The sequence below is a fragment of the Diabrotica undecimpunctata genome, chromosome 8 (genome assembly GCF_040954645.1).
Source record: "Diabrotica undecimpunctata isolate CICGRU chromosome 8, icDiaUnde3, whole genome shotgun sequence".
Taxonomy (NCBI): domain Eukaryota; kingdom Metazoa; phylum Arthropoda; class Insecta; order Coleoptera; family Chrysomelidae; genus Diabrotica; species Diabrotica undecimpunctata.
Genome location: NC_092810.1, coordinates 108,858,421 through 108,870,460, shown reverse-complemented (window position 1 = coordinate 108,870,460; position 12,040 = coordinate 108,858,421). Strand labels below are relative to the sequence as shown.

The window sequence follows — 12,040 nt, the reverse complement described above, 5'->3', positions numbered from 1 at the left end:
TGCTTAATGTCCTGGTATTACAGTATAATAATACAATTTTAAGCAGTATAGATTGAATGATGAGTTTGATATTTCTTATAAGTTATAAGTTTAGAAGATTAGTAAAAATAATGATGCAAGACATAGCTTTTTATTGGACAGGTTTTAGAAGAGATTGGAATTGAGAAAATACAAAGTTTTTCGTCTGCCGCGTCATCTATCACCCAAGAAAAACAGCGGAAAACGAGATTTAAGGGCTCGATTTTTTCTCGACTGGAGCAGGCATTGACTTTTGAGGACAATAAAGATATCGATAATACAGCGCAGTATAAGCTTAATAAGTTCAGAGAGCACATCCACAGAATGAAACCACCAATAGTAAAATAGGTAAAACACCACAGAGACTACAAAAAAGAAGTGGTATGAACCCTGGGCGTATACACCCGTGCTAAATGTCAAAAAGAGGAAGAGGAAAGAAAAGCAACGAAAAAAAAAACAGCTGTCCTGTAGTTGGTTAAAAAATAGAGAAAGATTAAAGAACAAAAGAAAAAACAAAAGTAATGAAATATCTTGCAAGCGGTATAACCAACTGAATGTTGAATTTTATTCTGGCCTCTACCAACGTATGATGTATGACCATGAAAAAGGATAAAAAATAAAGACATTTACTTACCTGAGGAAACCCTCAAAAGAAAACTGACCCCGTTGTGCATTGTATTTGTTGGGTTCGTAAAAGGATATCACGTCTTTGGCTCTTGCAGCGTCTGCGTACGGATGTAGAATCTCGTTCAACCGTGGATCCCTTTGTTTTTTATTTAGGAAGTCAACAAATTGGCTGGAGGTCATTATTTTCTTTGGGCCAACTCTGCAAAATAAGTTAAATGTATGTTTTCAAGCCAAATCAATTTATTTTTTGTTTATATTTAATTTTAACTTGGAGTATAGCATTTTAGAATACATATAAACAATATTTTTTCTTGTCTCCATATCGTCGCTAAACATTTTTTAATAAAGAAAGGATACTGCTTACTATATAGTGATTTTGTTGTGTATCCTGTTTTCCACTGTAATAATGAATGCAGCTGTATGTAATTAATTTATATGGAGACTGTAGTCCAACCGTCAGAGACCAAAATCCCACTTAACCTCTAAAAATCATACGAACAAGCTGAATTTTGCCGAGAATATCAGTTTTGAGCCAAAAAATATGCCACTCCTACTTCTCGGCCATTCCCTAAAACCTCCATCATAACGGGAAAAACGGAAAACATCGATTTTCCAAGAATCTGGACGCCGTAGAAAAAAATATTTTACACAATTGTAGCTGAGATAATTTTAAACAAAAATCAACTTAGCACTTTTTTTTGGAGAATGCATCGTTCTCTCAAAAACAATGCTTGAAGCGACCAGCGATTTTAAATGTCAGTTACGCGCGTGAAATAAATTTTTTAAATAAAATTTTGTATCAACTCGACGGTAAAAACTCGACATATTTTGATCAGAGTGTCCTGTCGACAAAAATCTAAATGCGTTTTAAAGGTAAAGATTGCATATTTCGTACAAAATTTTTGCAGTTTGTCGCAAATGAAGTAAGTTTCTATAAAGCTGTTATAAAAATAACCGTTACACGATTTTTTCAACTTTTTACGATTCTCATGAGATCAATAAAATTTATCACTTTCATTGCCAGGTCACTATGGAATTTTCATTGTTTAAGTCTGTTCTTTAAAACCTATAGAATAAAATTCTGATTTTTAGTTTTGGCAACAAATATGAATTTTAACACGCTGAATTTTAAACTTTCACGATACAAACGATCTAAAACATTTAAAACTCTTTTTTTCGAATATACAAGTACTTTTTTCAAAACTACAGAACTTCAGCTACAAATTCCTCCTCCTACAAGTCCGGAGCAGGATTGGCAAACTTTTTTGCATCTTTTGCGGCCCCAAAATAATTGATATTCTCAACAAAATTCAGCTTGTTCGTATGCTTTTTAGAGGTCAAATCTCTGACGACTGGACTAGTGTTGTTATTAGCAGCCCAATTAAAGTTAACAAAAATTTAATGCAAATAACTTGCATTAACCTACAATAAAAAATCAATATGAAAATACAAGATAGAACAAACAAGGCAAAACAGGGGAGTATAGTGTCTATATTGGGGAAATTACAAATAGTAAATTTAAGAAAAAATATAAATAGATATATTATAGAATATTATAGAATAGATAAATTAAAGTATATTTTACCGTTATTGATGTGTTCTTCATTTAATTAACTTATTTGCTCTTGGTTATCATAGATTTGGTTATGCAGTTTTCGTAGATGTTAACTTGGCATACAGATAGGTGGGGCCATGATACTATGACTAACAAGTATCATGGGTGGGGCAATAGAGACTCTTAGGGCCGGTTCTACAATGCTAGTATATACTGAGAATAAAGTTATACTTGGAATAACTTAATTATTGGTGTTCTACAAACAAAAATAAACAAGGAATAAGATAATCGGAGTATATCTGTAGAATAACTTTATCCCTCCAAAGTTGAGCAGATATACTGAGTATAAATTTATACTGCATTTCTATTGGTTGGCCACGGGTTGTCAAAAGTCATAGTATCATGGTCAAATCTATGATATTTTAACCTTACTTTATGCCATTCGATCTTTGAACTGCGGTTTTGTTTGTTTTTATACATAAAATAAAAAATGTTTATACGGATCCAGTTAATATTAATATTTTTGAATCTGATGATGAAGATTTTGAAGAAGGAATACCTAGGCTAAGGCATCCAAAAACTTTAAGAATTCGGTATGAATTAGATATCTATATATTTATGTAGCATTTGAAGTTTTAACAAAATAAAATTTTTTAGGACAAATTATTTTGAAGAGTACGACGAATTGGAATTTCACTCGTTTTCGTTTACAGAAACATACGTGCAGAATTTTATATCCATTTTATATTAATTTTGCAAAATATAATAATATAAACGTAGAAAAAACCAGATAAAGCGAATCGATTCCTTTTAGTTTTAAACAAATTTTACAGTTATGACAACTCTCAAATAATGTCACTGTCAATAACAATTTGAACTAATTGTGAGGACATCAGATCTACTATTTCATTTTACCTTAGTGTTCTGTAGTTTTACCCAGAATAACTATTCGCGATTGAAAACAAAGTATCTGACCTCTGGCGGAATAAATTTAAACTAATAAAAGTGTTATAAATAAACCAGACAGCTGTTGATTTGAATAGAATTATTAAATTTTTTTAGTAAATTTCAGCATTATGACCACGTTAAAGTATTTTAAATCAAATCGATATTGTTTTGTTCCTCAATGCAATTCAAGGTCAACAGAAGATATTTCCCTATTTCTCTTTCCTAAACTGGAAAACTTGAGGAAAAAGAGGAAATCAATAAAAATAAAATACCACTATCATTAAGTCAATAACATATTGAGAATACATAATTTATTTTCAGATATAAATAAAGAAATAACAGTAATACAAATGCTTATCATGTTGGGATAGGTTTTTTCCTCATGATTTATTATGGAATCTTTTAAAAGACAAATCATGTGTTATGATGTTTTCTGACAGGTGATTAAGGTTGATTTCATGTAATCAAATGAACTATCTTACAATAAAGTCAAGTTCAAGTTACTTATTTATGTTAATATACAATAAAGTACTTACAGTATGTCAAAAAATAGTATAAAATAAAAATTGACATAAAATAATGCATATATTAGTAAGAAAAACATTACACAGAACATTATACTCTGGGTTCCCAGGTATACACAAAATAGAATTCATCAATACACAAGCCAGTTCCAAAAATTAAAGTTAAAATTTAAGAATTCATCACTTGAAAACTTCTTCCCCTCCAACGAATGGTCTCTTTGCTTCACCACAATACTCAAAGATATCATTAGGCTAATTTCCATTTTGAAATGATAACAATAACTCGTCTTAAACCAAACTAAACATGCAAAAGCAATGGTAAACATTAGACTGTTATGTTTGTTTATACCATTTATATCGGCCATGACACTGCAATCGACCTGCCCTCTACATTCAGTTTTAATCGCGAATTCCGCTGTCGATTTCACAATGTAGAACGCTCGAAAGGTTATACTGGGAATAAACTCAAGTATAAGTTATACTCAGAATAATTTATTATTCTCCAATTTATACTTGGATTGTAGAACTGGCCCTAAGTGTGAGTTTTAAAATCGTTATTGATATTGACGTTTAAGTCTTTACATTTTATACTACTACGGCAGCTTCGGAAAGTAAACATTACTCATTTGCCATTTAACGATAAAATATTATACAATATATATATATATATATATATATATATATATATATATATATATATATATATATATATATATATATATATATATGTATATATATATATATATATATATATATATATATATATATATATGTATATATGTACATAAAGAAGCTCAACTACAGTATGTAAAAAAAATGAAAAGTGTTTAAGAAACAATAAATCATTTAATTTGAGTAACAATTAACTCCACATATAAAAGATTTATTTGTTCAACTTCTATTAATTATTTAATTTCTTACATAGGATGCATACCCCAGTCAATCTTTAAAAAAATCATCGATTTCACGTAAAGGTCTTATACACATTTTTGAAGGTTCTCAAGCTGATTTTGCTTTGTTTTTTAAACAATGATACAAGGTGAAAAAATTATTTTTTGTCTATAAAACGTTTTTTTATACATTCTAGAAAAAAATGGCTTGAATAAAAGTTGTAGATCTTAAGAAGTTCTTTGATTTACGAGTTTTTAAATTAAAATACATAAACAATTGACCGAGATAATTGCAAAAACACCCTTATTTTGCAGTAATTTATAAATTTAAATTTAAATGTGGCTGTCCAAAATCTAATATCGGTCAAACTGGTAGAACTTTTAACAAACGTATAGCAGAACATATCGCACCATCAATATAAGACTATCATAACTCAAAACGTTGGTTATTATAGAATTAACAATTTTATTTTGCTCTAAAATATAATTTGCAATAACTCTTTTAAAAGTGAAGTAATTGCAGTAGTTCTTTTTTGTGAGTTTCTATTAGTTTTTACTTTTCGTATTACTAAAATATAAATTAAAACTTTGTAAATTTTGTTATATAAACTTTGTTATTTTTATACAATTTCAACTTGTGATAGTTTTGCACGAGTAAGATTTGATTATTCGAAAGGCAGTGTTGACATAATATATACATTACAATACGTTAACAATAACAACACAATAATTTTATTACACTTTATTAATGTTAAACAAAATAGTGAATCCATAATGGTATTTTCATTCCCTACTGACATGGTCATCTATCACTTTAGTTGACTTTGCTTTCAGGTCCATGTAAAATTTATGATGTTCTTTGGAAATAGCCAAATCATTACACAATGAAACTAAGTCAGCCTTTTTCTTAGCGGTTATCGCCGGAGGTACCTTAAAAGCAGAAACAAGACTAATATCAGCCAGTGTTTTCTGAGGGCCTATAGCTTTGTCTCTTATTTTTATTTTAGAAAATTCTTTGTCATCAAAGTTAGTTTTATAAAATATCGACTATGGATGGAATTTTTCGAATATAAAATTTTTTATTTCATTCCAGCAGACCTTTTGCCCTTTTCTGCCGATAGAATAAGAAGATTTTTTAAATCATAAACGTGTTCAGTCTGGGCTTGGATGATGGAATATGGTTTACCTTTTTTCTTTCCTACTGTTAAATATTTATGGTAGATTGTTAAAATTGGTAATACAATAACAGCATATAAATACATAGCACAAGCATATTTGTTTTTATTCTGTCCACAGCAGTTATCAGAATAAAATATTGATGTCTATTTCTCAACACAGTGGTCTTTTATCTGGATTTTTTCTTGATTGTTCTACATCATTCTGTTTTTCGATCCTTGCTTGTTCTTTGTCTATAATGTGAGTTTTATATTCCTCATCCATTAAATTTTTTTTTGCGGAGAGCTATTTCAATACTTCTGACATAAATTACATTGATCTTTTTTTGGTTTGAATAGACCAATGTTGTATTCGTTATTAAATATTTTTGCATAACTAAGCTGCTTAGCATAAGGTTCATTTTGTTCCTCACATTTTTTTTATACAGCCTATATAGAGTAGCCAAATTGAGGCTTTCATCAATGTATTCTCGAGACGTTTTTGACCTTAAATAGTGGGATTCATTTCGTACTGATCGATTTTTGACGACCGTGTTTTCCACGCATATCACTTACTATCACTAATAGTAAGCTGCATCAATGTGAGTAGTTTTTTCAATAAACATATGAGGACCAAGTTTGCATATAGATTTTGTCCCCGATCCTATCCTGTCTTATACCCTTACAATCAGTCCCAGAGTCCTCGAATCTCCGTAAAAGAAGCTTCTTGAGACTACCTCGACCAGTACTGAAGGGCACTCCAATCACAGATTCGGGTCCCACAGTCAGAGTGGATGAAATTTGTCTTGCCAGGGCGACGGTCTGTTTCTTGCCATCAAGAACCAGCTTTGAGCTGACTTTGCGTACTTCCAGAGCCTTTAGAGCTGCTTGACTATCAGAGCAGATATAATTGGTCCTACCTGGGTAAGCCATATCAATTATCTCCTGAGCACAGACCAGGATCGCAAAGACCTCTGTCTGAAAGACTATGAAGCAGATGAGCCCGCTTCGACGAATCAGTGGAGGTTCTCGATCCATTGACTCATCCCGGTCAGTAAAATGGAACCAAAGAGGATGAAAAGTGGCGGTGCAATGCTATACTGTACCATAGAAAGCACAGGAAAAAGCCTGCTTCCAAATTTCCAATGGCTTATCTCACCGATCTTGTCTTACCAATATCCAAAACAGTTTGGCCGATAGGTCGCCATCATGGCTGCGTGCTCTAGACAGATTGTAGAGGGGTAAACCCAGCAGAGCCCAAAGAGCTACTGTGGAAGTGGTCTTGAGGCTCTGTTGGGTTTACCCGCTCTATGTGGGAGCCACTACATAATGGCCACATATGTAAGTACAAGCTTTAACATGGATTGATACATCAAATGAAGGATTTTCGACTGCAGACCCCATTTGGCACCAAAAGCTCTTCAATACGCTCAGAAAGCTGCAGCGGCTTTCTTTATATTTTATATCTATATATACTTTAGCTTTACCATACAAGATAAGCTCCCTGATTGATCCGATGGCTTCTCTCCGAGTAAAGGGAGCTACGGCAGTCCTGTTCGGATTAACCCGAAATAACTGCTCCCGGTACCATTCTTCAACGAGCCGAAAACTACCTGAGCAACCACGTGCGCCGGTCCTGGAAAGAGCCCTCCGACTAGTCTGGCATATCCTTCGCCATTCGAAAGTCTCCTATTAGCGGGAACCTAATCTTAGCTAGGGCAGAATCATCATCCTTATCCTCTTATTATTTAAGATTTTTAATACATTAGGAATAATATCACAAACTTATTATGTATATTTATAATTTCATTATTTTTCACCTGTTAGAACTTAGTTTTATTTTCTTGTTATAAGCTCTCATGATTTAGTAGTTCATGAAAATATTCTTTACATTTCTTTGGAATACTTTCGTTTAAAATCTTTTGTTAGTAGTTTCTTGAAAGATTTTCCTGTATTGTTTATTTGAATTTGTCGTATGTAACCCTTTTCTTTTTAGATCGTACATTTATAGTTTCTTTCTTCTGCATATTTTTATTGCTATTCTTTGCTGGATATTGTAATCTTCCCCGAAACTATTTTCGGGGATGTAAATATATTATTTTAGCACATATACCCGCTGATCACTATTTTTAACCAAAAACCACACCATATTCAACTAATATTATTTTCCTTTTTTAGTTTGTTTATATGTGAGATTGTTATATCTCGTAAATGACGTGTGATCATTTAAACACTGTTTGTAGTTTCTGTCAGAACGAATATACAAAGTTGTGAGTTTCGTTTATATGTACCTGCGTAGCCAAAATAAACATTTGGTTTAAAAACAATACTTAAATTTGTTAAAAGTAATCAATCAAATATTTATGAAAGGCTGTCAGATTTTTGCAAGGCAAACAGTTGCATTAATAAATATTTGCATTAAACAAAGTTTGAGTTTATATTTTCCAAGTTATATGAGCTTTATAACCATATTTAAAAATATTTTCTATTATATTTAATGTGTTAACATTTAACTAGTATCGTCATTTAAGTACTCGTAACTGGTATCTTCGGGTCAATTTTGACCCGACATTTTAATCAAGTAATAACTAAATCAAATTGAAGTTTTTATATGTTTATTAGTTATATCATTATGAATAAACATTTTATAAATAACGAATTGGCTGTAAGAGTTTAACTTTTAAATTAAAATAAAAGTGTCTTATGCAAAAATAAAAAAGCAGTACATTTTTTATCCAAAAATGTACAGGCTTATAATAAACACCCCTAAAACTAAAAAATATTTTGACATAGGTCACAAACAGTTTGGTGTTGTCTTTTCTTGATGAACAAATATAACATCTAAGCCATTTTCTAGAAGGCTTCTGTTCATGCTGTGTGATCAATTTTGGATCTTCTGTGAGTGTAACTAATTCTTCATTACGTTATCACTGGCACTTCTCTTGGAAGCCTCATTAGAGTTAGGCAGCATTGCATATGTGCATCACTCATTGTTGTTTCCAAAGTGATTTCACAAATGGTCTCCTTGTCATGTTGTTATTATCAGTACCACTTTGAAAAAGTATAAACGAATTTACAGAGGAATTACATACTATCTACCCCTAATTTAGTGGAATCTTGTCATTATGATGCTTAGAGAATAAAAGAAGTAGATACTTATATTTATTCCTTATAAGAGTAACATTGTTTTTGATAAAGTAAAAACAAATTTAGAGGAATGAAGTGCTTTTTTTTACTTGAAATTATGTACGATGGAATCTCTCTTTTGGGCTTGCTTATCATTCCAACACAAGTTAGTTTTTCTTCTTCTCTTCTTCTTCCTCTTTACAAGCAATTTTGCTTGTTAATTGGCGGATTATTACCTCTATGAAAGTTTGTCACTCCATCTTTTGTGCGGTCGTCCGATACTTCTTCTGCCGATTGGTAATTTATCTCTTGCTATTTTGATGACAGTTGTCTCCTCCATTCTGCTTATACGGTTATTCCATTTTTTTTTTCTATTTTGTGTCCGTTCATTTATACACTGTACTTTACATTTTCTTCTAATGTCTTCACTTCTCTTTCGATCTCTCAGCGTATTTCCTGTAATTCTTCTCAGTACTCTCATCTCTACCGTTTCCAGTAGCCTTTGCGTCATTATTGGTCTTAGACTGGCCTTATAAATTCTTGACTTCATCTCAGTGTTATTGTGTCTGTTTCGCTACATAGTGTTATTAAGGCATTCTGCCAGTTTATTTGCTTTTTGTACTTGATCTCTCACTTCTATGTCCAGGTCTCCATAGCTAGACAGTGTAATTCCTAGGTATTTTATTTCCATTAATTGTTCAATACTGATTTCATCAATTTCTACTTTACATCTAGTTGGTTCTTTGCTGACTACTATTGTTTTAGTTTTCTGAGATGAGATTGACATATTAAATTCTTTTGCTCTTATGTTGATCCTTATCTTTGGCTATCAATATTGCGTCGTCTGCGTAACAGAGCATTTTTACTTCTTTGTTTCCCATTCTGTTTCCTCTTCCTTTGTTAACGCTTTAGACGATTTGATCCATGATTAAATTGACGAGCATGGGGCTCAATGAATCCCCTTGTCTCACTCTGCTGCCTATTTCTATAAATTCTGTAAATTGTGCATCCATTCAAGTTAAGTCAAGCTAGTTTTTGTGCGAGCAATTGGTTTCCAATTCAGTCGACGTAAATCAGTGATGTTTCTTTTAGATTTCTTTACGGTTTAATAAACTAACAGATAATACTGTTAATGTCGCAACATAAAGCTTCTGAGGATTTAGTACTTCCTTTTGAACTGTACAAAAGCATTTAACAAATAATAAGTCTTGATATCACAGAGACACATAACGTTTAGACGAAATTTGTTAGGTTTACATTTTATGTAATCGCAAAAGGAACAATGACACTTAAGAGCAACTAGCATCTCATCGGTAGTTCAACAGTCTCCTGGTACATACCTATATAGATAAATAGATAAATTCAATGAGGTGGCTTTTGGCCTATTAAACTGCGAACTTTTCAGATCTATTGTAGTACCTCTAATCCTAGATTACATTCTTTAGCCTGACCCCTTTTAAAATGTCTAATAGCTTCGAGACTGAATCTTTCATATAGGTCTTTACCGCTGCATTTTCTTCGCCTAATGTAAAAAACCGCACGTTTGCCAGGCTGTCGCACTGACATAAAATGTGCTCTGCTGTTTCTTCCTCTAGGTGACAGAATCTGCATAGATGATCATCTGCCAATCTCATGTGCTTCAACTGCCTATTCAGCTTACAGTGCCTTCTTAACAGACCTGCTATGGTTTTGACTGCTTTCCTGTCTTAACTTATTATATCTGCTGTAAATTATGGCTTTATGACCCTTGTGCCCTGGTACCCAGGCTATGTAACCTTGCTATGGACTCTTAGTTTATTTACGGCACCCACACAATCCCATACTAGCTTAGAATTGACCTCTACAGAATTGAGTACTTTTAGCGCTGCCTGGCGATCTATAAAAATAGCAATTGAACGTTGCGTTGTTTTCTGCCTTTCTATTTCTTCCACGCAGTGGAATATTGATGGATTGCCGTTATTTTCGTCTGGAAAATTGTGAAATCCTTACATAGACTTACCGGCAAATGTAACCCTTGCTTTGTTCCTACTATACCGGCTCCTACACCCTTCGATGTTTTTGAGCCATCATTGTACCAGGTAGGTGTAAAATTATTGAATGCCTCCTTAATATTTAAAAAACGTCCATTGCTATCTCTTTGTTCCCTATTGATTTTGAGATAAGCCTATTTAAATGATCCCACGCTAAATCTGTAGATTTGATAGGTTGGTACGGATATTGACGATTGCTTACATGATTATCTTTTACCACTTTGTCCCTTATGTACCTATCCTTGACAATTAAGAGCATTTTTCTGTCTTTCCAGCGTTTTTAATAGAAAAGACGATAAGCTTATTGGTCTATACGACTGGTGTTATGTCTGATACTTTATCTACCTTAGCCAAGTATATGACTTACACCTTTTGCCATATTTCCGGTACGAGCGCCAGTGCGAAACTGACTTCTATATGTGTGATATCAATACCTCTAATCTCATATGCAAAAGTATTGGATATATGCCATCTGTACCTGGAGACTTATATGGCTGAAATTCATTTATATCCTATATAATTCTGTTTGGTCTTGTGATTGTTGTGGCTATTTCCCAAAACTTGGCCTAGTCAGACTTTGGTCTATGTTGATGAGTTCTCTAACTCTAAGACATATCTAAGACTTTCCTCTTTGGTCTTTGTAAATTTACCATTAGCCTTCTTTAGGAAACCTACTTCTTTAATGGTAGCTTTCTTTCAACTTTCTTCTTAAATTTCTTTTGGCTTTCTGAATTTCTTTATTATTAGCGTTATTTATAACGTTAGCTTATACCTGTCGGCATCCCAGTCTTGGTTAATTTTGGTTTTATTAAATATGCTTCGGACTTCTGCCCTTAGCTTCTTTAAGCCGTTGTTCCACCAGACTGTATTACTGCCCGTATTCTTAATGTCCTGTTTTTTTTTCAGACAGTTTCCTATTCTTCAAAGCAAGAAAAGTGTAATCTATGTGTAAAATCTATTTTATAAAATTAGTTTCTGGCTGTGTGGGTATGCGCCCTAATGACAAAAAACTTAACCTTTAAAATGAAACTTTTAACAAAAACCTGACAATATTTTCTCTGCAATCGGGTCTTCTCCTTATTGAATAGCCATCCATTTGAGGATAGATATGCTCTACTGTCTATCTGTCAATGTGTTCAAGAGATAACCGCTTGCTTTATAACTAAAC

At 32.5% G+C, this 12,040-nt stretch overlaps 1 protein-coding gene across 3 annotated transcripts in view; it reads right to left on the bottom strand.

Moving 5' to 3' along the window:
• Positions 1–12,040, bottom strand: part of Plc21C (Phospholipase C at 21C) — a 363,710-nt gene that overhangs the window by 65,929 nt on the left and 285,741 nt on the right. For all 3 annotated transcript variants that reach the window (XR_011951639.1, XM_072540713.1, XM_072540714.1), the window contains exon 5: positions 653–844. Coding sequence is in view for 2 of the 3 variants with exons in the window: in XM_072540713.1 (XP_072396814.1) it covers positions 653–844 (192 nt within the window). In the remaining variant the exon portion in view is untranslated. The remainder of the gene's footprint in view (positions 1–652; positions 845–12,040) is intronic.